Source organism: Dreissena polymorpha, chromosome 4, assembly GCF_020536995.1.
Source record: "Dreissena polymorpha isolate Duluth1 chromosome 4, UMN_Dpol_1.0, whole genome shotgun sequence".
Lineage (NCBI taxonomy): Eukaryota > Metazoa > Mollusca > Bivalvia > Myida > Dreissenidae > Dreissena > Dreissena polymorpha.
Genome location: NC_068358.1, coordinates 66,372,858 through 66,399,816, shown reverse-complemented (window position 1 = coordinate 66,399,816; position 26,959 = coordinate 66,372,858). Strand labels below are relative to the sequence as shown.

The following is a 26,959-nucleotide window of genomic DNA, read 5'->3' as shown; positions in this document are numbered from 1 at the left end:
TAAGTCATATTACCTAACCTTTTAGTTATAAAGTTTTGCTGACCAGTTGTGTCACAAACTAATTCACTGTGTTTTTCTTTCTTAATAAAAATGTATTTTTAACATACTTATTGTTGTTCTGTTTGTTCCGCTGGATCGATTTGATACGATTTGTCGCGATATTCGTAAAAGCTAAGTTGCTTCATTAAGTCTGTTTACACAGTCGCTATGCAAGTTCTTTTCCGAATCTGCTTAAATTAATAATCACTAATCCTTTTATTGGCCATGAATGGCACCTATTATCAACAAACAAGCGTGTTCCCGCCAAAAAATCTAAACAAAAAGGGATTTTATCAGGCATTCTCGCGATGGAGTTTTTTTTATAGTGGCAGACACTTGATATCGATAGATATATTGTTTTAAAATACAAGCCAACTGCGTTATAATGACAGAGCGCAATCATGCCCAAATTTACTTTTACTATTTACTTTTTACTTATACTACCACCCGAGGTTTTAGTACGCAGGCATCATCTTTAAAAACAACAAATGTGTGCATCAAACAGATATAATGCATTTTCAAAAAGTATCTTAAACCGAATTTATTTTTATATTACATATTTTAAAATCATGTTAACAGACAACTCTCTTCCTAACTGCACATTTCTGCATGGTCACTAATCATAAAGGGAGTATATTATTCGTAATTAATGCACCATTCAACAAATTCAGCGACAAATTCCTCGATACGGTGCAGACCAATTTAGTTATAATATAAGCACGCAACTGTTTTGTTCGACTGTCAATAATAAAAAAATCAGCTCTAAAGAAATTCGTTTATGTAATACCACGACTTTAAACATATTTGATTATGTTTGAAAATATGTCATTAAATATATTGACCTCTACAAATAGCAATACGAATAATAAAAACTTAACATAGTGAAAAGAGTTGAATTCTAAAAAAAAAGGCCATCGCCTTGATATTAGGATTGATGTTTCGATGAGTTAATTCAAAGGGGCTTGCGACGTTAGAATTATGAAATGCTGAGCAAATGGAATTCTATGTAAGCGATACACGTGATATGAAAAGCGATACGAACGCGTTTATATATTCGACCGATGAGTACCCATGCACGAATCGAAAATTCTAATTAATGTGTCTATTGTTTTTAAATGAGTCCTATTTCGATTGTTTTTATAATGATATTGTATGTCATTACATTAACCATAGATGCACATGATCAGTAAATTTAAGTAGATGTTAATATTAAAAACGTGTGTTAAGAATAAGATATGAAATTTGGGCGTCCTATTTGGTTGCATGTACCATAGTTGAGACGCTTAAGGAGAGAGGAATATTTCATATTTTGTCTTCGTGATTTTAGGCATATTATTAAGCTGCTAAAGCAATTTTACCATATCCACGTTGTTCTGAAAAGGTTATATACATTATGCTTATTTATCCTTATAAAAACTTTCAAAAGTATAAGTGTTTATAAAGATCATATATCAAGGAAGAAAGTCAGAAAAGGAAAAAAGTGCATATTAAATATCGTATTTTTGAACATGTCAGCAAAGCCTTTTCATATATTTTTTTGATTTATTTACAAATAATCAACGTTTATGATGTTTGTTGCGATATAAACTCTCAATGAAATTAATTATACAATAACAATATTACAATTTTCGCACTTTATTTTAACGATTTGAAGCGTTTCACGTATTTTAGTCCGTCAAATGATTCCAATTAAAAAAAAGTACTGCACATATGATTTTCTGTGCTTGTACATTTTTAGTAAGGCAAGTTATTATTAATTTCTCCTTTTTTCACAATTTAACCACTTTTAATCTTATTTTTTGGAATGTTATTTTTTTAATTGCGCAACAAGATACATAAAACTCTAATTAATTAAGATTGTTGACTTAATAAAAATATACGTATAGTTTTAATGTTTCAGAAATGATTTACGACTGTTTTTTTCAGTTACAGTTAATTTATGTTAAATAATGTTGTTATTTGTATGCAACAAGTCACTAAATGCCAGTGACTGTTTGAAGCAAGGTTTAAGCTGAAGTTTGTATGGTAGTTTTAAGTAGATTATGATAAAACAGTCACTTGACTAATTTTCTTGTGAATAATACACAATCGTGTGTGTTTTTATCAAAGAAATTTACATTTCGAGATAGCTTTTATAATCTTGCACACGGATTTTAAGTTGAACATGTTTTTATTCCCAAATATATGCAAAATTATTTACCTTTTTATTTTGATTATTATGTCCTCTTTTACTAAACATGATAATGAAGCGGTATTTCAAATATGTTCCTTAGGAACGAATGTTGTTGAATTCCCGACTATAAATGGATGTATTGGTGCGGTCAATACTCCCTCTATAACACCATATGTCCGGTTCGGCGACAAGAAACCAATCCCATATGCGCCCTGTCAATCCCGGGTCGTATATGTGAGATAGCACGCGTATCACACCGAACAGTTTTAAGGAAATAATTTCTCACACCAGAAAAGATATTCGGGAGTTTTTACAGAGTGGAAATTGTCTATTGGCATTGAATAATTGTATGTATCATTTTAAAAACGTTACCCATTCTGACCGGAAGTAAACCGATTGTTACTAAGCATAGCATCGTAGTTTACTCAACAAATGACGTCATTGTTACATCATCGGTTACGAACATGTAGGAAAATAAGCACTCGACCTTATGCTCAAGTCTGAACTCATTTTCTTAAATACTTTGGATTGTGATATTTGTGGAAAATATACAGTATTCACTGTAAATCAAACAGAGTCGGTTAATTTTGTTACATGAACGACTACTAAAGTCCATCAAAAGTCAATATGTCCAATTTTTTAATCAGTTATTTTCCGGTAGATGTTTCTGAGTATTGTTGGACAAACGGCTTTATTACGCAGTGCTGTATGTTCATTAAACAGGTTTAACCAATAATATATTTTAATGTAAAAAATATCAACCCTCTAATTTCTTTCATGTCATACACATACATGCTCTTTATGAAACTGTGTTTATACATTCATTTACATGCGCATATAAAATTAAATTAATTTGCCTTTCGATAAATTGCGGTTGATGCTGTTTAAAGGTTATTACTTAACTTGCAGTTTAACGTTTTTTTTATAATAAATTTACACGATTACGGTAATTCAAAATTAAAAAGGACGGATTAGTAATTTTATTAATACCTTGAATGCGAAAGCCATACGTTATTGCGATGAAAGTGTTAAGATCTCTTCAACTGTAACTTAAGTGAACAAAATACATATGAACCAAGCAATTATAAATTCACACTTGCGTAGCGATAAAAAGTTGTAGTGCTCTATAATATATTTGATTCAATTTTCAATGGTGTGTGTTTACTTTTAGAAGAGTTAACATGACAATTATATATTTTATCTGACACTTTTCTTTTGTAGTAATGATGTTATATGTTTAAGATGCATTTTGTTTATAAAAATAAGCATTTTTCTTAATACGACCCTATTTGATATTTTAAATAAGTGGACAATATACACAACAAGTTTGAGTTGAATGCATCAGGGTCTGAACATTGAGTCTGACTTATTGCAGACAATAACTTGATGATGGGTTACAAAACACGTATACAAAGCTGACTCAAAATACAACTTTTAATTCAACTTGGATTGGACGCCTATGAGAGACACAAGATTAATGCTACATAATCACGTTGTTAAAGTAACAAAATAAAGCAAAACTTATACAAAATCGAATTTAGATAAGTGTTCATTATGTGATACCTGTTTGCCTTAGTGAGAGAATGGAAATGTCTTTAAATCGGTAAAATCAACAAAACTTTGCATTACCAATCAAAGGCGATGACCCTCAGTTTTATCATTTTTATGTTCACATAATTATCTTTAATTTTAAAAATGGCATTAAATGAATTTGGATGTTAATGCTATGTTGGTGAAACACGTTTTTGCTAAATTATCGAGGAAAAGCCTTACGGATACTTTATGCTTATTTCCGGTTTCTTATAATAGCACCTGTAAAGTAATAGAGAGCAAACCTTAAAAAAGATCACCTGGTCATTAAAGTTCAGTTATTATTAGAAGTAGTATTACCTATAAAGTTCATTACATTTATATAGTAAGAGTACATAATTCAGTGTAGTGTGTGGTTTGTAGTTGACAGATGTTAATAGTTTTGAAAAATCGTGTTAAATACGGACTTATAAAGTTTACTAAATGTCGTCTTCTGCGGAGATAAGTTACTTAATCGGCTAAACATATGCGAGTATTTATATAATATTGTTACCTTTTCACGATATTATGAAAATACGCGTCACCTGTTATCAAACTGTTTTCGTATGATAGAGTATTCAGCCAACTAACAAGTGGTAAGCCTAGGAACATTGTGTGAAACCACCAAAGTGCGGACTACTCTTTTCGATTGGATAAATTCATGAAAAGAGTGTTAATATATAAGGTTAGAGCGAAATTATATCGACTTCAGTATGTTGTGAGATAGTTACCGTTTGGAATTATTGGTATGTCGGATTACACTATGTAAGTTTTGACAGGCGGAAACAATAAATATAAACTAAAGCGGGATAAAAATTTATACCGATGATACCCGAATTAAAAGTTAAAACAAGAAGTATCCGTTTATACTAATCAGTAAACGTCGAATACGAAGTGTCATTTTATTTGCGAGTTATGCATGCCTTCCATGACCGTTTTTAATATATTTTGCTCAGAGAATATTGGTTACTACTGCAATGTGTAACCCGGAATGATGGATGCACTGTGAAACATTTGTACTACTGCAACGTGTAACCCGGAATGATGGATGTACTGTGAAACATTTGTACTACTGCAACGTGTAACCCGGAATGATGGATGTACTGTGAAACATTTGTACTACTGCAACGTGTAACCCGGAATGATGGATGTACTTTGAAACATTTGTACTACTGCAACGTGTAACCCGGAATGATGGATGTACTGTGAAACATTTGTACTACTGCAACGTGTAACCCGGAATGAGGGATGTACTGTGAAACATTTGCTTTAGACTGATGCATGGTGTATTAATATCTCGCAAAGCTTACAGTTTGAACAACATTTGGTATTTGGTAACTGTTACAACAAAGTATGAAGAATGCGGCAAATATTTGCTATTGTGTTGCTCGGTAAGTTAATATTAAGTCATATTAACTAACCTTTTAGTTATAAAGTTTTGCTAACAAGTTGTGTCACAAACAAATTCACTGTGATTTTCTTTCTAAATAAAATTGTTTGACATACTTATTGTTTTTCTGTTTATCCCGCTGGCTCGATTTGAGACGCTTTGTCGCGATATCCGTAAATAACTAGGTTGCTTCTATAAGTCTATTTCAACAGTGGCTATGCAAGGTCTGTTCCGAATCGGCTGAAATGTATAATCGCTAATCCTTTTATTGGCCATTAATAGCCCCTATTATCAACAAACAGGCGTTTTCCAGCCAAAAAATCAGAAAAAAAGGATTTTATCGGGCATTCTCGCGATGGAGTTTTTTCATAGTGGCATATAATTGCTATCGATAGATATATTGCATTGAAATACAAGCTAACTGCCATGTTTTAATGACATTGCGCAATCAAGCCCAAATTTACTTTTATTATTTAATATTTACTTACAGATATAATGCATATTCAAAAAGTATCTTAAACCGAATTTATCTTTATATAAGTTATTTTAAAATAATGTTAACAGACAACTCTCTTCCTAACTGCACATTTCTGCATGGTCACTAATCATAAAGGGAGTATATTATTCGTAATTAATGCACCATTCAACAAATGCAGTGACAAATTACTCGATACGGTGCAGACCAAATTAGTTATATTATAAGCACGCAACTGTTTTGTTCGACTGTCAATGAAAAAAATCAGCTCTTAAGAAATTCGGTTATGTAATATCACGACTTTATACATATTTGATTATGTTTGAAAACATGTCATTAAATATATTGACCGCTACAATCAGTAATAAGGATAATAAAAACATTACATTGTAAAGGAGTTGAATTCTTAAAAAATGCCATCGCCTGGATTTTAAGATTGATGTATCGATGAGTTTACTCAAAGGGGCTGGCGACGTTAGAATTATGAAATGCCAAGTAATCGAAATTCTATGTTAGCGATATACGTGCTACGAAAAGCGATACAAACGAGTTTATATATTCGACCGATGAGTACCCATGAACGAATCAAACATTCTAATTAATGTGTAAATATTTCTTAGAAAGGAGTCTTATTTCGAGTGTTTTTATAATTATAATGTATGCCAGTTTATAAACCATAGATGCAAATGTTCATTTAATTTAAGTCGACGTCAATATTAAAAACTTGTGTTAAGATATGAAAATCGGGGGCCCTATTTGGTTGCAATTGCATGAACCATGAAATTTATAGTTGAGACGCTTAAGGGGAGAGGAATATTTCATATTTTTCTTCGTGATTTGAGGACATGTTATTTAGCTGTTCAGGCAAATCGACCATGTCCACGTTGTTCTGTAAAGGTTATATTCATTCAGCTTCATTATTCGTTATGAAAAAAACTTTCAAAGTGTGTATAAAGATCATATATCAAGAAATAAAGTAAGAAAAGGAAAAAGTGCATAATAAATTTATTTTTTCGTAACAAGTGTGCAAAGCCCGTTCACATAAAGAAATTATGTATTTAAAAATGAGTTAATCGACGTTTATGATGTTTGTTGCAATATAAACTCCTAATGAGATGAATGTACAATTACAATATTACAATTTTAAACATTATTTTACCGTTTTAAAGCGTTTTCATATATATTTGGTCTAATTAAAACATACTGCAAAGATTATTTTCTGTGCTTTGACATTTGCAGTAAAACAAGTCCTCCTTTTATTTTCTGTTGTTTTAAAACAAATTCAACAAATTTTAACCTTATTTTTGAGAATGTAATTTTCTTAATTGCGCAACAGGAGATGTACAACTCTTATTAATAAGTTGTGTTGACTTAATAATACTATATTCTTAGATTTAAAGTTTCAGAAATGATTTACGACTGTTTTGTCTGTCATAGTTAATTTATGTTAAATTATGTTGTTATTTGTATTCAACAAGTCACTAAATGTCAGTGACTTTTTGAAGAAAGGCTTAAGCTGAAGTATGTATGATAGTTTAAACTGAGTATGTTAAAGCAGTCACTTGACTTATTTTCTTGTGAATAATACACATTCGTGTGTGTTTTTATCAAAGTCGTTTACTTGCTATACACGCTATTATTTCGACATAGTTTCTATAATCTTTCACACGGATTTACACAGTTGAACATGTTTTTATGCCCAACAATATGCACAATTATTTGCCTTTTTATTTTGATAATTATGTCGTCTTTTACTAAACATGATAATGAAGCGGTATTTCAATATGTTCCGTAGGAACAGCTATTTTTGAATTCCCGACTATAAATGGATGTATTGGTGCGGTCTATAGTCCCTCTATATGTTATGGATGATTCTCATTACGACTGTGGTCAAAATTTAACACAACAGCCAAAGAGAATGTGTGACACATCGTAGTTTAAACGAGCAAGTCTAAAAATAACGTAATCACGTAAAGTCACAAGGGAATTAGGACTCTCCTTTTGTTCACGTTATTTAATGAACAGTTCAAAATGTTCTACCTTGAGTCAAATATACTAATACGTAATAGACACTATAGCATGTTGTGGTATCGCGTGCACGTATATTAAACTTTCAGCTATGTCGTTTGCAATCTCTTGCACGACGGTTACATTACATTTACCTCTGTGATGGGCTCAAAACGGACTATATTTATGAAAGCGCCTCATTCATGTCATCATCATTCCAGGCGTTCGTCGTGGAGGTAACAGTATACTAAACATTCTCTTGCACGACGGTTACATTACATTCACTGCATTGAAGAAAACCATCTCATACCATAATATCTTATATCATTCTTAATTCATTATTACAAAATTGATATGGTTTTCTTGATGTTAACAAACCCACATACATACATACGTCGAAGCAATGCCTAACGTCACTCAATAAAGATTATGTTCAATTGTTTATATTTATGAAGTGCGTGGAATGATTCCATCTGCGTAAATGGGCCATAAAATAGTTCCAACGAGTTGCATTAAAACTCGCAAGTTTTTGCTCGATGTATCGTCAATTCCTATTTCATTTTTTACGCCTCTGATCCTAAACAATCCAAATCAAAGATACTTTGAATGCGTTTGTTCGGTTTTACCCAGTTTCTGGGCAATATGGCATGCTGAGCCTTTCGCAGAGTTGTATGTGAGAGCAAGGAACTCTGCGTGGAGATTGTGTCTTTTGTTGAACAATGTACCTGAAACCTCGTGCATCGTTTAGTCGTGTGTTACCTGCTAAGTCCATGCGTTCTCCAAATAAAACTCAACGTGGCGATGGTACTATGGTATATCAAATTTACAAGGCTTAGAACACATTGCCAATGTCACTCATGTATGTAAAGTATAAAACAAACAAACTGTATTTATGCAGACTTGTTTGCGTGCACTCTGGAACAGTAATTTTACGACATGAATGAGTCGGGTTCTGACAAAACTGAGCATAATGCATGTGCGTTAAGTGTCGTCCCAGATTAGCCTGTGCAGTCCGCACAGGCTAATCAGGGCGATACTTTCCGCTTTTATGACATTTTTCGTTAAAATGAAGTCTCTTCTAAGCAAAAATCCAATTTAGGCGGAAAGTGTCGTCCCTGATGAGCCTGTGCACAGGCTAATCTGGGACGACACTTAACGCACATGCATTATGCCCAGTTTTCTCAGAACACGACTCATATTTTAATACATTTGAGCCTCGCTCTAAGAAAACGGGACCTTACGAATATGAGTAAAGTGTCGTCCTAGATTACCATGTACAGTACGCAAATCCTTATCTCGAACGACACTTTCCGCTTAAACGGGAATTTCGCTACAATTTTTTTTTAATGAAAACGAACTATAAAATAAAATACAAAATGCTGTCTATAATTAGGCTGTGCAGTCTGCACAAGCTAATTTTGGACGACTCTTTACATGTATAAAGCCCAGTTTTCTCAGCACAATGCTCTTATTTGCGGTTGTTTTAAAAAGATTAATTGTGCGGTTTAAGAAATATGAGTTGACGTCAAATCATTCTATTAGTTACGAAAGCAGTAAACTTAACCGACATCGGCGCTTGAATGACTTTAGTCGCTTTTAATGTTGCTTAAAAATGTTATACATTGAATAAAATAGAACAGTACAAATGCAATAAGAGATCAGAGGCTTGGGTCATGATTCAGTGAATAGTTAAATCTTTTATCCCATTTCCAACGCGACATTGACGGTATAACACCTTATGAAATATACTAGCCTGTATTCAACACTGTGGGATATACCTGTCGCATGCACGGACTATTTTTCGGCGTAAGCTGTATTAAGCCAGCTTTTCACCTTACCTGACCTTTGTAAGTGTCCAATAAAATTCAAATAAAATTTCCCGCGGCTAGGTACGAATGAATACACTTCATTTATTCCATTGGCTAATTTGAGTATACCACCAGAACATTGGAAACATATACGCGTCTTTGTAACACTGTTTCACTGCGTGAAACAATTTTATCTCTAATGAAAAGGCTTAATAGATAGAATAGTTTTACACTCAATTCTCGACATCAATACAGTTTGTGCGTGCACCTTTTATTTTCAGAGGATTGCCATGGCAAAAGCTTTTATACTTAAAGGCTGTGTTCTCATATTTAGTACTTACTTCCATATTCCTGTCAACATGTTAACATGTAAAAGTATAAAGAGCAGTGGAAGCGAGGCCTCATCTAATGCATTGCATTTCAACCCGTGAGATATCGGGTCAACTCGCGGTTAGTGTGTGTGGATGTCAGAGTTTATATACAGGTCATCACCGGAGTTCGCGGCCAGTAAAATAATCGTTATATAATAAAGACGCTAATCGTGAACTAGGTGACCAGGAATTTTGTTTAGACAAGAAATATGTTAAATGAACATATTCAGCAATATAATTATGGTATGTCAATAATAGATTCTTAATGTGTTTTCAACAATACAATGATAAATATTATTTTTGATTAATTTAACAATAATTATTCCACAATATTCTAATGTATTAAGCATGAGCGCGATGATTCTCGATAATGTTAATAATCGAATCAAATAGCAACGCCGGACAAACCACTTAAAACAGGTTTGTTCGAAAAACGCGCCTATAAATACGGATACTTCGCGTGTGGTCGGTTGACTCGTATGTTTTAATTACACGTCCATTCTTCTTTTGGTTTTCTGTTTTGTATCTATAGGTTTATGACCAGCAATATGTAATAATGTAAAATAAGCCGCGAAAACCCCCCGTAACATCCCGTACTGCGTGTGATGCAGCTAAGAACTGCACAGAAAAAGACATTCGCTATCATTGATCTCATTCATTGAACTATCAACGCCGTATATCTTTTTTAAAGATATTTCTTGTTTACTTTACCACTGAATGATTTTTCATTAGAAATAAAGTCGAGAAAACTTTAGCTTCAAAATTATACGACCTTCAACATTTAAATCTAGTCATATGACATAATATTTTGCCATCCGTATAATGATGAATCAGCTGAAAATGACACTTATTGCATCATTCCCACCCCCCCAAAAAAAAAATAAAAAAAATGGACGATTTATTATAAACGCAACTTATTTCACATGTACATGTACTGTTTATCGACATATTTGAATTGTCAATTTATCACATTTTCCCTTATTTCGTGTAATGTGCATTGTTTATAACACATGCATATACTTATGAGATTTAAGAATGTACAACAAGACATACAAATATCGTAAATTCATAAATAATCTGCAATATTTGCTTTCCGATTTATTTCACGTTAGGCATAGAGCTGTCTAAAGTATAAGATGGTAAAAATAGCACCACACTGGAATTCGGAACGTCCCATTTTGTACACGGGTATTATCCACGCATTTACTTGTTGTGTAATGGAATGTTTTCATTCTTTGTGTATTTATATATTAAATTATTTTCTTGTACAATAAGCGCATTTACCATAGACAAATAAAAATGTGTGCAAGTTTAAACATAATTATGTTTGTATGCAGAAATCTGCAAATGCAACCGAGTTTACCAAAGGCTAATATTTAATAAACTGCTCCGGTTCATTTTAACAGCCGTAATGTAGAGTACATGACGTAGCGTGTAACGAAGAAGAAAGTTTATTGAGTTCGTAAACTCATTTGAATATAGTGATAGGATGGCATAAGGGTCTTTATTTAACTATGCTTAAAAAATTATTAAAGACCCTAGATGCAAAATCGTCAATTATTGAGTTAAATGGATTATTAGATGGATTTTAAAGGATAATTAAAGTTCGAACGTGTTTTGCTTTTTTTGTACTTTTATCGTTCACTGTTCTCGGGAAAATGATTATTACATGGACGCCATTGATGCATCTGATCACACACGGCATACCCATAACATTATATAAAAACACGTTCTGCGCGTACTTAAATTCGTCGTCCGAAGTCGGAAAACGTATTGCCCTGTATATTAGGTCAAATAAAGTGTCAGTCGCTGCAATTGTCTGTTTACTCGTCGAAATTGTAAAGGTCGTCGACGGTGTACATGTATGTTGACATCGACATCATTTTGTCAGGAAGCAATCGCCGCCATATTGGATTTTGATCATTTTCTTTCGAAAATAAAATGAATTATAGTTAAGTAAAATCTTCTTTTTGCGGTTGTAATGTGTTACAATTCGGATACTGCGTAACATTGAATCGAGGCATATGGTGATATTTTTACTTGTTTTACAGTTTGTGAGTGAATTTTTTAAAGACTATTTTGCGTACCAGAACAAATACATTTATATCATTAGCATGGTTACATTCGTTAGATTTTAAGCGCTTTTAAGACTGAATTAAAATTATTGTTAAGGTTATTAGATCTATTTATGTTAAATGTCACGTTGAAAAAAATCAAATGGGATAAATAGAATACTAGGATTAGCGTTGAATACAGAGAAGTTTATGTTGCTCGGCTCGAACACCGAAAGCGCTCGCCAGGGCTCGCGCTCCCGGCGTTCTTAGCCTCGCAACATAAACTTCTCTGTATTCAACGCTAACCTAGTATTCTCTATGTATGCGTTGAAAAAAAATTGAACAGAGAATATAATTATCTACATTCAGTGCAAAATAAGAGAGCATGACTCAGTAAATGTTCTAATAAAACCTTATGTGCATGTTCAATTGTGCAATGAATGCTGTGCCTTAATAGCTTGCATTCAATCATTTTGATTATACACTTTTAAAATATATTTGATTACTGAATGCAAGTCTAGGTCCGTATCCAAGAAATGTAAGTTAAGAAAAGAGGAAATAGTTGGGAAAAAAAAAAACATTAAATAATATTTGTAAAATTAATATTATATTTGCAATGGACCCAATTCTTATACATGCATACCGCATACATTAAATCTTGTTCTGAGAAAACAGGGTTTAATGCATGTGCGTAAAGTTTAATCCCAGATAAGCCTGTGCAGTCCGCACAGGCTTATCAGGGACGACACTTTCCGCCTTAACTGGATTTTCGTGTAGAAGAGTCTTTCTTCGAACGAAAAACACCATACAAGCGGAAAGTGTCGTCCCTGATAAGCCTGTGCGGACTGTACAGGCTAATCTGAGACAACACTTTACGCACATGCATTTAACCAAGTTTTCTCAGAACAATTCTCATTTGTTCGTACATTAGGCAGTGAGTGTTTAAATGTTTCATATAATTATACGGATTTGTATGTGCGAGGTGTATCATAATTTGAACGAATAAAAATATGGGTGCACACACGTAAAACAAAGTTAAGAAATGTTTGGTTAAAGTAAGAATTACAACATGCATTGGGCGAGATAAGAAAAACGATGTTTTTGTTTGTGTTTCAAAGTTCAAAAGGTCGACATTATTTTATGTGAGGATCCTTCAAATTAATTAAACAAACGGACAAACAAATTTAATTTAGATAACCTTAAGTGACCAATGTTAAACAGGGAATTATATTTTATTGTACAATATTATGAAAATATGCGTTCATTGTTGTCATACATACGCTTATGATATAATATAAAAACAACTATCAATGCGTCACCTTTTGAGCACAGCGCGAACTCGTCAAAACTAAACTATTTTGTATGCGTAGCAAATAAAATTGAACTCGCTTTATTACCTCAGTTAAATCAACCATATAGGCGTGATCAAATACAATAATACAAGTAATTACGCATTGTTGCATTTAAGAATGATATTCCCGTTCGTATAAGAGTTTGCACAAAGGCCGAAATTGGTTATTAGTCAATGGTTCGATGGCTGGAAAATAGCAAATATACGCGAGGCTTTCATGGGTGAAACAGACAAAGAGAAAGAAAACCTTACACATAGCAGTTAAGTTGGCAGGAGTAGGGCTACTTAAGTTACATAGTTAAGAAGATGAAATATTATTACTCACTCTTACGCATGCAACTTAATAAAGCGACAAGGTGTTCTTATTTTTTTAACGAATTGTGCCTGGTTTAATCCATCTTCGAGACGCCAATGATAAGAACACTTCAGGTTAATGTTTTGGAATAAATTACTGAAAAGCATATGAAATACAATACCAGCAGCGACTTGACATCATTGTTTCTACATACTTCAAAGCGGCTTAAATATTTATTAAAACATTGGCAAACTAAAAGCGTATTTTCAATGATTTTGACGCCATGGTAACAAATTAACTTACATGTTCTGATGCAAATCGTAGACATAATGATAACAACGTGAAATGGTTTTTGTTGAGGCGCCAATGAAACTCTTTGAGAAATGTCTATTTTGTCTGAAACGATAGAGACAAATTTTGATAAAACTTGCAACATCGATGCATTCGTATTTTATGTATGTTTTTTACTCACATTTAAATACTTTTGCTTACAGGATGGCGGTTGGTGATGCAAGCAATAAATACCTTAAAGGCTTATAATGAGTTGATTAGAAAACGAAAAATGACTTGCGTCGATGGAAATCGATTATTTATTTATGCGTATGAGGAAATTTCGGTCACATATTGAATTTATTTATTAAGTTTTAAATGTTATGTTTTCAGATTGCACAACACAATCTTTAGCTTTTGTTGTTCTTACATCATTTTACATGTAACGGTACTGCCTTTCATTTAATACAGAACTAACATACTGTTGCACTTTTTCTTCGAAGTATTAAACACGCAGTTCATAGAAATTTTTGTTTTATTTATGATATGTATGGGTTCAATGTTTAACACATCAAAATAAGATGAATAAACTTTATACACTCTCAATTTGTTCATCCTTGTGTAAAACGGTGTTTGTTTTCGCCCATATTTGAAATTATGTAACAGTTAACAGCCTATCGGCTGTTGTTATATTATATTATATTATAACTATCAGAACAACTTTATAAATATCGCTGTCAATAGTCTAAAGCAATACTATTTTACTTTATTCACATTTTTTCACGTTTAATCATGTACGTTTTTATTGATGGCATATATTTAAGCTAACAACACGCAAGAGTTTTTTATCAAAAGAAATATATGAACTATTTGTCACATTTAAGTCAATTTTCGAAGAATTGACCATTTTAATATTGTGGACTTATATATAAATTTTGAGACAATATCTTTTCTTTTTAAAGCAGTTATCCTTTGCTGTAATGTTTGTTCTTGTTTGCTTATTGTAACTTCAAAATCACATACACGTTACGATAAACGCAGGTTAATTCGGAAGGGTTTATACCTTTCATAAGGCCTACACCTTTTCTTACATTCCTTATCTATAATTTTCGAAATCAATAAACGTTTGCATAGTTTCAAAGTTCCTAAACATGTAATATATAACCATATTATGTTCAAATCCAGTTTATTATATGCCTTTGTTATATTTCTATTCACGACCATAGGCTAGAAGCTTTATCGCAAGCTTTATTGCTGAATACATGTAGTTAGTGTTGTTGTTGGTGTATGCTTTTGTTACCGTTCTCACGGCCCTTTAATTTTAGCTTCATACTGAAGCTAAATGTTAAAAAAAAACAATTTGTTTCAAAGCCGATAGTCTGTGAAACATTTAAAGCAATAATTGTACTCTTAGCTTTGACATGCGTAAAAAGTGTATCTATTTCCACTTTTTGTTAAACTATATATGCCAACTATATGTTATTTTTATTTATATATTTATACATGTATATAATAGTATCTTTCTTTCTCTCTTTCTTTTTGATGGGTGGGTAGGGGTGTACATGTTGAGTTTTCTCTATTTTTTCTTCACTCTGATCAAATGTTACTGCATATTCTTGTTTTAATTTAAAAAACGTTAACGATAAAAAAGCAGAGTAGACCTACCTTCCTTCCTGTTTTGCCTAGGGTGTCAAATTAAGGTCATAACATGTCAAAATAATATGCTTATAGATACAAAAGGCTAAAGTATTACCGTGAAATTCGTCTGACCGTCTTTAATCAAAGGTAAATCCTTATCTTAAGCATATCCTCACAATATTTTGTATAAAACCACAACCCGTAAAATAGTATTAACACTTGCCCAAGCATGGTTATAAAAGAAGTGTAATTAATGTGAGCATTAAGTGGTTCTTGAGCTGAATAAGAGAAACATCTTAAGTTCGTTTGAAAATAAGATTTTTAAAAAATCATTGAATGTGATGCTATTTTGTATAGCTATACGTACATGTATTTGAATGAACAATATGTTTGTGGTTAATATACTTTTTGAGGGTGGAACGCAATGTGTGTTGTGGTCTACATTGTAATAAATCGCGGTGGGATTAGTAAATATGATATAAAAAATGTTCCAGGCTGTTATGCAAATATATTCATTATTAAAATTTCAAACTCATTTGAATAACTAGTATGTATATTTGTTGTATCGGACCTTTTAATGAAAACGTCTAAATATTTTTAGTGAAAAAACTACAACAACAACATATTTTAAACGTAAATATATAGTTAAATGTGTATTATCGAACATAACAACGAAAACTGCATTTAAATCGGCAATGTTTTGACAAAATACCGACTAGGCTTAGCTCAATGTACATAGTCATCTATATCATGTAAACATGTGTTCCATATAGCGGCCCTTCTGATTGGTTGCTAAGGTTTGTTATTATGCGCATCATCCATGTGCTTGCTCTATAAATAGTTTCTTAATGGAAAAATGAATTCTTTGTTCATGTGTTTCTTTAAATAGTTTTACATGTTTTCACAAATATGCATTATAATACATTTGATAAACCTACTGATAAACCAAAACACACAAAACAAGTATGCGTTTCGTAATTTAAATAATCATAACATCAGTCTGGGGTAAACATGGCCTACTTTACAATGAAAACTGGACATCATGACAATGATCTAATAGTCAATAATAACAGCAAATAAATTAAAACGTCTAAAAATTGAAAAGCATTAACTGTTTAGCACTCATTAAGGGGTTTTCGTTAAAGTCACGATTAAATGAGGAGGGCCGATACTATGAGAATAAGGCATAGCAAAATATTTATATGAAAATATCAAATATCTGCTTACGGCGAGTTTTCATACTATTTAGTAAACCAAACCTTGAAACGATGCAGATGATCGAAATTGTAAGTTAATTTAGATTTGATATATTTGTTTTTTTCGGACTGCCTTAACAGTTTTCAGCTTTTCATACCAATTAATCAGGACACATATTTTCAACAATGAAAAGAATATATATTATGAGACTATACGTCGTTTTATTGGAAAATGCAGAAGCGTAATTATTGGCATAATTTTGTAATTATAATTAATGTAGAGGCTGTTCATTAAATACGAAAACTGATCAAAGTAGGTCTAGAGTATTGTTGGTATGTAATATATACTAGTTCGCATCGATAGAAATGCATCCCATGCACTGAAATTAAAAGAATGAAAAGGAGTTCTTACATACAATTAAAATCATGCCTGTTAACCTCAGTGTCGGAAATTTGTTTTGAAAACGTGATCGAATGTCAGATATTTACTATGCTATTATGCTGAGTAGCTCTACCGATCTTTTTCCTTTTCGTGTTTTCATATAATCAAATTTAGTTGTTGTGTTTTTCTTGTGGTTACGAGGTGCGACATTCTCAATACTTGATAATACTTAAGGTCACATTGTGGAATTTCGAGTTTATTAGATCATTTGGATGCTGTTTGTTATGAGTGTGATTGAGTTTTAGTATTCCGACAGAGAAATTGTTGTTGTGTTTCTAAAAGAATATACGTGTTTTCAATGTAAATGGTTTTGTACATGGAAACTGTTAAAACCAGAGGGAATCTCACATGTCCGGTTTGTCGACAAAAATCAATCACATATTCATGTTTATTATACTTCAGATATCTTACCAGTACTTACCGGAAGTAAACCGATTGTTTCGAAGCATAGCATCACAGTTTACGCAACAAATGACGTCGTTGTTACGTCACCGGGTTACGAGCATGGGGCATACCCTCTGCGAACAGATGTATTCTGGGATATACAGGCGCATGATAAACAAGTAGGATTTCTTCTTAACTAGAATTTTGCTAATATTAAAATCAATTTACAACATTTATGATACACAAATGCAGCTAAGCCGTTATTTGAAGATATGAACCACTGTCATCAAAATGCAACTATGAACAGAATTAGTTTCGTTCAAACCGCGCAATTTTCAGGCTTAAAACTCATACATGACATGTATTACATGTATATCAGTATAGAGAGATTTTTTAATTTTGTATTTGTGTGATTGATTGTTTGCTGTAAGACACAGAAACAAGCAAATCTTCATTTATCAGCTAAGAAAAGCATGTGTCGAAAAACACCGGGATCTTTTTTCATAGATTGATCTCGTTCTGGAAAAACTGGGCTTAATGTATGTGCGTCAGTTTCTATCCCAGATAAGCCTGTTTAGTCCGCACATACTAATCAGGGACGACAATTTCCGCTGTTATACATTTTCTTGTTGAAATGAAGTCTCTTCCAAACAAACCTGCAGTCTAGGCGTAAAGTGCCGACTGCAAACACTAATCTGGGACGACACTTTACGCACATACATTAAGCACAGTTTCCATTGAGCGAGTCTCTATACCACAGCAACTTCAACTCGTCTTCGGCGATTTTGACGTGGAGTACCAGGGTCAATGTCAATGGGATTATGTGACCGTGCACGAGAAACCCTGCAACCACGTGACGGAGCCACGGGGGACAAAACCGTACTGTGGGGCGCTCAAACCATTTACCTTCATCAGCACGTCTTACGAAGTGTGTCTGGTGTTTCGTTCCGATGAAGTGGTCCAGAAGAAAGGGTTTAAAGCAACAGTTCGACTTATCAGCAATGGCAAGTACTGCTTTGGAAAGTTTCTAAACACAAAAAGCTTTTTGTCACTTAATGCATTTCCGAACTTCACATCAGTAAATAAGGTCAATTTATTCATATCACCTTATACGTCAATACACAGTACAGTTGAAATTTCTTTGTATATATATTTAAATGAAAATCAAAACAATCATCAAGAGATCGTTATTTTAAATAACAAAAACTATTTACGCTATTTACCGTATGTTGTTATTTTACATTACGGAATCCGATATAGTGACTGAAAAAAATATTATTCTTCCAATAACAGTATCGTCATCATCGCCGAAATCAACAACATCAAATATTCCATCAATATCTACAACATCGTTAACTTCAAAAACGGAAGCCGCAACGTCATCGTCAGTTTCAACATTGCAATTAAACCCATCGATTTTACCAGAGTCCTCATCGACTTTAAAAGATTTAGCATTAACTTTATTACACACAGCATCGACTTCGACCTCACCGGATTCGTCATCAACTACACCAACCACTACCACAAGCCCGCTAGCAACTGGTACGACTTTATCATTTTTGCCCCATTCAACGCAAACCACAAAATCGTCTTCATCCTCAACAACCGCTGACACACATGCCGAACATGCTGCTACTGTAAATTTGACCATGTGCGAGTCGGCTCTAACGTCTTATAACTTGAACGATATGGTGGAAATGATGTATTTGAAGTCTCCGACTGAGGGTACCGGGAAATACCCTTTGAACAAACATTGTGAAGTGACACTCACCAATGCACAAATGAAGGTATATACATTTTCCGGTAAATCGAAATAATAACATGCATAGTTTCATACATAATATGTTTGTCTCGATCGTTTTAATAATATTGAACTCAGTATGAAATACTTAAACATATTTCAGAAATAGTTGTGCAATATACACTTAACAACTTTTTAATTGATCGCCCTATTTTGTTTTGTTTTTGTGCTTCAATTGCATGATACAATTTGTTTCTCTAACGTCTAGGAAGTCCGCATCGAATTTCTCACGTTCGCAGTAGAATACCAATCACAGTGCAACTGGGATTATGTACAGATGACAATCAGAGGTGACTTTGTGAGGAAACTGTGCGGCCTTGACAAGCCGAAATCAATAAAAACCACGTCCGACCAAATTGATGTGATCTTCCATTCGGATTACGTCGTTCCCGCTGATGGATTTCTTATAAAAATATATGGTGAGCAATGAAGGATTCTTTTAGAAGCATGCTTGCATCTCTATAACTTATGAAATTTAAATGAGAATCGTTGTAGGAAAACTGAGCTTTATGAATGGCCAATCAAGGCGGAAAGTATCGCCCCTGAATAGCATGTGAGGACTCCACAAGTAAATCTGGCAAACGCTTTAAGGACATACATTAACTTCGGTAGTCCCATATAAAAGGTTCATCTATATGGTCGTGACAGAAGAATGTGTACCCTGGCTTTCGTTGATGCTAGAGCATTATTAAGTTTAAACCATTAATTGTTTCGTATAAGAAAAATAATTCCAACAAATGTATTTTGCGTCATCTCTCAAACTGTTAACGGGCTTACATTCTTTATCGGTTTATATCATACAACGAACATCGAAAGATTTACTGTTGCATAACAATCTGAATAAAAAGCACACATTATGCAATTTTGAAATGTCCACCTCACATAATTTGTTGATTTAAATATGTAAACGCTACATTATTGTTAAGTAATTGCAAGTTGTCAACGCTGTAGGTACTTAGTACACTATACATTTGTTCACAGACATCAGATTAAACAATCTTTTAAAAATGTCTGCAAGTTACCGATTTAGTTATAGGATTTTTTAATTTGTATATAGTACAAAGCGTGGTATTGAAGAAAAACGCGTTTAAAAAACAATATATCTATTAAAACGATTCTGTGTCATTGGGTAGACACTCATTTTATTAAACGCGAAGGTAGACTAACGGATTTGTTTGTGGTTATTATTTCATTTTTAATATTTTTCTTTAAGAAGGTGACGCTTCATATGTTTGTGTTTGTAATTCTGACCTATATTATATTCCTAGCGCTACCAAAGACAACACCTTCAGCAGTTAATACCAATCAAACTACCATGCCTATCGGCCCCATCTTATCTACAGGCAGTACATTCACTGACAAAAACCTGCCCAGTATGTCTTCAACGCCTCAGCTTGGTGAACCGGCCACAGCCACTGAAACCCAATCTATGTCGCCATCGACTACAACAAAGTTAATTGAGTCGACATCAGTTTTTACGCCACAAACATCTTCAGTTGCAATGGCATCAGATGCACTATCATTATTATCACAAAAAACAACTTCAACATCGACATCCTTGTCGTCTACAACCTCATCAACAGCACACTATTATTCGACATCTGATACATCTTCGTCGCAAACGTCATCAGTCACTTCTGTTGAAACAGCAAAACCGACTTCGTTTAATCCAACATCGCCATCGGTAACACAGCAATACGACAGTTCAACAGACGAGACCTCTCTAGCAGACAAGACATCATCCATAAAAAATATCAGTGAAGACGCTACTGTTTCAACAAAAAGAAATCCAGACGTCCCGCCATTTACCACTCCTGGTAATCCAGACGTCCCGCCATTAACCACTCCTGGTAATCAAGACGTCCCGCCATTAGCAGAAAAGACGACGGGTACCTCGACAAATGCTGCATCGACAGAGACGCCAGGGAAGATTGTTGATATTTGCCACTACTCGCATCTACAAATCCAAGACAGTCTATTCCTTGTCAGTCCGGGATACACGGAGAAACAGGCGTACCCGCTGAACACTGAATGTAATGTGGAAATCGTGCCGCCACCACACAAGGTATAGACAATATTAAAAGAAGTGGAGCTTCAGTTGCAACAGCTATGGAGAAGTTGAAAAACGCATCTGAATGCTGTTTTTTCCAAATCTTGTAGTTACATTGACAATAATTGGTTTCAGATTGAGAACTGTAATTTGCATGTATATACTGGTATACATAATACGTTGGCAAAAAGACAAAGATAAAACGACTAAAAAGTGTCGCTTTCGATATCTCGTTTCATGTTTATAACAAGTTATACGTAGTTTTAACACAATGCACAGTAATCGTTATTTATTTCAATAGTGCTGTCTAACATACGCATATTTGTTCACAGGAAGTAAAGTTGTCGATCTCCGACTTTGAACTTGAACTAAACCAAGAGTGTACCTGGGACTACCTGACACTGGAACAATCCAACATTGCCGTACGATTCTGTGGCTGGCTCGACAAGTGGCACTCCATTGGCTCGTATGACTCATGCGCACCGAGCTATATCCGCACCGTCAATGACAAGAACAAGCGTATGATTTGTCTTCTGAACACTAAAACAGAGCTAAAACTTAACGAAGCATTGCCTATCCGATTGAAGTTCTTTTCTGATGGCTACATTACTAGACGTGGTTTCAATATATCAGTTGAGCTTTCAGACGCTACAGTTCAAACCCCAATAAATGGAAGCCCCAGTACCAACAGTTCTACACAGTCGCATACCATACAGCAGAACTACACAACTACATCACAAACTACTTCTTCAAACATCGCAGTTTCATCAATTTCCGTGTCTGCATACGCGACGAGTTCTTACACAAGTTTAAAACCTATTTCTACGGCAAAGAGCACGGCAACATCGATCCCCACTGTAAAGACATATGTTAATAACCAAACCACCATCTTTGTTACTGGTATCGAAAGTAAGACACCTGGAACTGGAAGCCTGACTTCACCAGTAGAAAATACAGCTACAAACACATTAACAACCGACAATGCGCCATCAGCATCTACATCATCGACTTATACAGAAATGTCCAAGTCTGACACGAAGTATCCTTCAATAAAGTCAGACTCCACCGCGGAGCCCTCTACGACTGCCTCAGTATCATCAAGGTCGACATCAGTAAAACCTACAACTGTTCTGACAACGATTTTATCAACACTGTTGAAGGCATCTTCGACCGTGTCATCTTCAGTGTCTGCATTACCGCAGTCAGTGCCCACACACTCAACTGCTTCTGTCACCTTGCCATCTTCAATGTCGTCTACCAACCCGATAAGTGCAAGCGGCAATTCTTGCTCAAAATCCGAACACGCGCTGGTGTTAAAAGAAAGCGCGGGAATTATTACGTCACCCGAATTTAAGAACAGTAAAACCTATGCTCCAAACAGCAACTGCTCTTGGATAATATCAGCTGGAGCCAATAAGGTACTCATATCATGTGTTGCTGTTTTATTCACTTCATCAAAGTGTTAACATTTTACAGGACTAAGAATTTTGCTAAGGCAAGGTTTTCAAATTATACACATTTATTTTTATTGACCAATGTTTTTATTTGGAATTCGAAGTTTATGGGTTGCTAATGTTTCTGAGGTTGCATTGTGTGAGGACCTGCTAGCGTGTCCAAACACTCCTACCTAATTAACGTTCTAGACACACGAGAATTGGGACTTGATTTGAATTACGGTTGATCATTTCAGCCACAGGAGGGAAGCCCGTAGTATTATTTTTGCTTATATATATATATATATATATATATATATATATATATATATATATATATATATATGCTATAATAGAAACCTCATAAATAAATAAATAAATATATATATGTTACAGTATGACGGTATTTAAGATATAGTATTATAGTATTTCTTGTAATTGGACCTTGACGAAAATTCCTTAACTTCAGATGATAGCAATCGTGTTTGAGCACTTCGACATTGAGTTCGACTCCCACTGCAAGTACGACAGACTGACCGTTTACCGTTTGGGTTTGGACAGCGTCCCGGCAGAGCAGCTGGCGGTCTTGTGCGGCTCGAACCTGCCACCTAGCCTGGACGCGACCGGGGAGGTCCTCGTCAGTTTCCAGTCGGACGGCATCGTGCAGAAGTCAGGCTTCCAGCTTCGGTACCTGAAGACTAGCGTCACATCAGGTAAATTCGTTCGATGCTTTGTTTCATGATATAAATCTATATAATTAAAAGGATTAAAATATTTGGCATTTATGCAATTTCCAGATCTTCCAACAAACATTTATAATGAGTAAGTTACTACCTTGAGTTGATAAAGGTTAATATGACGAATTATCATATCTATGATATGTTCGCATCTCATTTATAAGGAGCGGGCCTTAAACCTCTTTTATTAACCATTAGAATATATATTTAACACTTTCTTAAACAAGGAAATACACTTGTAAATTTCACTTTGCAATTTAAATAGTCATTGCATTTGCATTTAAGGTATAGTCAAAACAATGGCCCGATGTTTAGGAGCTGACTTTTAAGATGCTCACGGCCTCGGCTGAACAGTTCAAAATCCATCCTGTCCACTTCGAGGTCACTGTTTTTAATAATTTTATGATGCACGTGTATTAAGCGAGTAGTATTAAAGCTTATTTACTTACGCTTATTCAAATTAGTAGTCATGACAATTAAACAAAATGTTGCAATTGTCCGCCGCTAGGGGGCGTGTGTCCCGGGGGCCGGACAGGATGCGGGGACGGCGGGGAATGTATACCCATGGAGTGGTGGTGCGACGGAACTACCGACTGCGCAAACATGGCGGACGAGAATGATTGTCGTAAGTTGTATCGTGAACGTAATGCAGTGTCGTTTAGAGAGCGAACAATGACGTACAATCTAATTCTGTAATAATTATGGTGTGATGTCACTGCTTTCGTTGAACCTCCATTGAGGAATTGATTAATAGCAATTTTTGGCTAAAGGTGCAAACAGCATTTCGATACAAGCATGGTCTGTTTATTCCTATATAAAAGATTGTAACCTGATGTATCCCTTTTATAATGTAAGTATAAACTACAAACGCTCGAGACGTAGTGTTTATACTTGTCAGTGCCAATGGACGCAACGACGTTCCATATCATGGCCAAATAGACGTTCAGCAATCGTGATGAAAGTTAATCCATTTATGCCTAGAGGACTCTCCCATCCTTCTAAATTGGATCAATTTATTTCGAAAATTAGGGATGTCTAGTATATCTATTTCTATATTTAGAATATTTCTTACAGAAATTCCTTTAAGCAAACAGCGCAGACCCAGATGAGACGCCGCATCATGCGGCGTCTCATCTGGGTCTACGCTGTTTGCCAAGGCCTTTTTTCAAGACGCTAGGCATACATGGGTTAAAGTCAAGTGAAACATGTCTGCAGTACATTACAATACCAACAATCAGTTTTAAAGTATATAACATAAGTTAGTTAACTTTATGCCAATATAGTAAAATTGCCTATGCGTTGTTTTGTATAAATGCCTTTAAATTCACCAAGTGATTGCATTTATCTTGTTAATGTTTAGCGTATAATAATGATAATGGTACTAATATGAAAGAGGAACGTTTAATTTAAGGAATACTTATAATAATATTGAATACGAAACTCTGTTTGATTCACTGCTAAAGCATTCAATGGCTTCATTCGGGGCCCAACGGTGTCCGTTCCCATTTATGCTGTGCAATATATGCACACTTATAATAATAAATCATTTGATGTGTTGTTGTTTTTTTGGGGGGGGGGGGGGGGGGTAAAAATATAAATGCTTGATACATGCTCAATTATAATAACAAATTGTTTGGCAATATGATGCATTTATGGCTGGAACAAAAAACTATAAAGGCACGGGAATTATGTTTCATTACCATCGACATTTAGAGTTATATTTTAAATATGTATGTATACTGGTTAAATATATCATCAGACATGGTTAAGCCATATTTATGTTATGTTACTTCACAAACATAGTTGGCCATGATTATTTTAGCATATATATTAGTTCGATTGTTTATGATTGCGTTTGAACTATACACACTTATTTTAATGTTACAATAGTTTAACATGAATACAATGTGAATGATAATTGAAGCAGGTTAGTGGGGCATAACATATCATAAAAAAGCAATTAACTTGAGTATTACAAAAAACTTAATAACCGGCATGAACTTTACATAAATATCCGAAATAGTTCTTTTGTTATAAATTTCACGGCGTGTTGATGTTATAGTTAAAGCATTTTGTATTCGGTTGCATACAACCAAACTGCATTTTGCATCGGGCACATCTGTCTCAGTACACAGTTAAAATAGTAAGTCTTCTTGGAAGACCGCCTTAAAGTATATATCAAAGCGCTGGAGGCATTGCAGTTGTTTGCTTTTTCAATGTATTTAAAATTAAAGTCATAGGATATGAAGTTCAAATTTTTAACGTAGTCCAATCAAACGGCCACGTAAAAAATTTCGATAAGACATCAACGAGGAAATGACATTGATATACAATCTCTTCTAATTGTATACAGGAACTCCTAATACGCGTCTTCGCGAATGCATCTATTGAATGCCCTGCCCTTGGAAACTTTAAGGAGAGCTGAGTATTGCGATTTTAACGTAACACTAAGTGGACTTTTTTCTTTATGCAAAAATGTATGTGAAGTATACTTACGGTGTAGATGCATATCGGTGGCCTCTCTGTAAAAATGCTGCCTCTCTGTTCATTCTTGGCTGCCTCTCTGTTATTCACATGAAAAATGGATAATCGTAACTCACAAAACAGATAAGAAAATCTAAAATTAAAACCCGTTAACACATTTGAGCATAAAAGGAGGTGGTCCATGAGTTGAAGCATATATCCAGCTACAGGTTCACAGTACTTTTCCTAAATGACCTTGGGAATTACTTAGAATCTAAAGGCCACCATGGTATAGAACTTACAAATCCAGAAAACGATATTGCTACTTTTCTCAAAATAATTGTACTATTATATGCAGACGACACAGTCTTAATTGCTGAAAATGCCCAAACACTACAAAACTGTCTGAATGACTTTGCTGATTACTGTAAAACATGGAAGTTAAATATAAATAAGGATAAAACAAAAGTAATGATTTTCGGATCAAGGCAAAATAGAAACTTCTCTTTTAAAATAGACAACACGTCTCTAGAAATTGTTAACTCATACAAATATCTAGGTGTTTTTTTAGCAAAATCTGGTAGCTTCCTAACTGCAAAGAAACATCTTGCACAACAAGCAAGGAAAGCAATGCACCTACTCTATTCAAGAATTAATAACCTTAATTTACCAATAGATCTGATATTAAAACTTTTTGATAACACTATCCTGCCAATATTAACATATTCTGCAGAGGTTTGGGGCTATGAAAGCATTGATTTACTAGAGAAAATACACAATGAATTTCTGAGAAAAATTTTCAATCTAAGAAAAAGCACCCCACTTTATATGATATACGCAGAATTCGGAAGATACCCCATAGATCTCACTATAAAATGCAGAATGATTGCATACTGGAATAGATTAATAACTGGGAAACCGGATAAATTAGCATATCTCATATATAAATACATGTTAAACCTTCCTAACTTTGAATCTAAATGGATAAATTATGTAAAAAATATCTTCACACA

At 34.1% G+C, this 26,959-nt stretch overlaps 1 protein-coding gene across 1 annotated transcript in view; it reads left to right on the top strand.

Moving 5' to 3' along the window:
• Window positions 1–26,959, top strand: part of LOC127878483 (uncharacterized) — a 59,597-nt gene that overhangs the window by 11,902 nt on the left and 20,736 nt on the right. The window contains exons 2-8 of the mRNA XM_052425009.1: window positions 18,223–18,470; window positions 18,936–19,050; window positions 19,472–19,682; window positions 21,180–21,328; window positions 21,646–22,731; window positions 23,216–23,459; window positions 23,992–24,108. Of these exons, the coding sequence (XP_052280969.1) occupies window positions 18,223–18,470; window positions 18,936–19,050; window positions 19,472–19,682; window positions 21,180–21,328; window positions 21,646–22,731; window positions 23,216–23,459; window positions 23,992–24,108 (2,170 nt within the window). The remainder of the gene's footprint in view (window positions 1–18,222; window positions 18,471–18,935; window positions 19,051–19,471; window positions 19,683–21,179; window positions 21,329–21,645; window positions 22,732–23,215; window positions 23,460–23,991; window positions 24,109–26,959) is intronic.